Below are 963 nucleotides of genomic sequence, written 5' to 3' on the forward strand. Positions count from 1 at the left end.
CCCACCCTTCCACACAGTGCATGAAATGTTCCTCAGCACAAACCCATCCAGAGCCATCGTGGCACAGTACAGGCAATGCTTCGTTCTGCACAGGACACCATCCAGACACCAGGAGTGGCCCAACAGCTGCCTCGCAACCATGTTCCCACACAGCTTTGACTACAACCAGCCGATGAGAAATCGTTGAGAAGAAGGAGACATGATGGGACAGTTCCCAGAGGATGTGGTGGGTGGCTCCACCACAGAGGATCTGGAATGCAAGATCTGCTACTGTGCTTACAGCCTGTCAAGTCAACGGCCCAAGGTCCTCGAGTGCTGCCATTGTCTTTGTGCCAAGTGCCTTGCAAAAATCCTTGATTTAGGCGAATCCTCTCCGAACGCAGTGGTCTGTCCATTCTGCCGCTACATCACAGACCTTCCCGGAGAAGATGTGGACAGTCTACCGGATGAGTATAACTTGGTGACGGCACTGCTGTCCATCCAGACACGGAAGCATCAGAACCTTTATGACAACCAAGGGGAGATTCTCCTCAGTCCTAGACGCCTTAACTCCCTGGTGGGACACTCGGCCTCAGCTTCTCCCACCTCGATCCGTTCCAATTACGTGGTGATCACCATTATGGAGCCTCGACAGGAGTCTGTTATTCCAGCTTCGGGTAGGGATTACCGCTCTTCCAGTCAGGACTCCATGTCCTCCGTTACCCAGAGATGGACAGTGTGGAACTGTGCGACCCTGCTGTGCCAGACTTCAGCACGCATCCTGATCTGGCTGCTGGGGCTGCTGTACTTCAGCTCGCTGCCTCTTGGTGTCTATCTGCTAATCATGCAGAATACCACGATGGGGGTGTTGATGGTCAGTCTGGTACCTGTCAGTCTTCTAATCGTCATGGTGTACGGCCTTTGCCAATGCCTGTGCCGTGAGTTTTGGGACTGTGTACCACCATAATGACCAAAGCAATAAGT

The 963-nt window shown here is 53.1% G+C and overlaps 1 protein-coding gene across 1 annotated transcript; it reads left to right on the forward strand.

Moving 5' to 3' along the window:
- The first annotated feature begins 27 nt into the window (after positions 1–27).
- Positions 28–946, forward strand: LOC107579226 (E3 ubiquitin-protein ligase RNF182-like). Its single transcript, XM_016265077.1, has one exon. It carries the CDS (start codon positions 200–202, stop codon positions 944–946), a length of 747 nt encoding a protein of 248 aa, XP_016120563.1. The 5' UTR covers positions 28–199.
- The last annotated feature ends 17 nt before the right edge of the window (positions 947–963 follow it).

This window comes from Sinocyclocheilus grahami, unplaced genomic scaffold (assembly GCF_001515645.1).
Source record: "Sinocyclocheilus grahami isolate Dianchi unplaced genomic scaffold, SAMN03320097.WGS_v1.1 scaffold15555.1, whole genome shotgun sequence".
Lineage (NCBI taxonomy): Eukaryota > Metazoa > Chordata > Actinopteri > Cypriniformes > Cyprinidae > Sinocyclocheilus > Sinocyclocheilus grahami.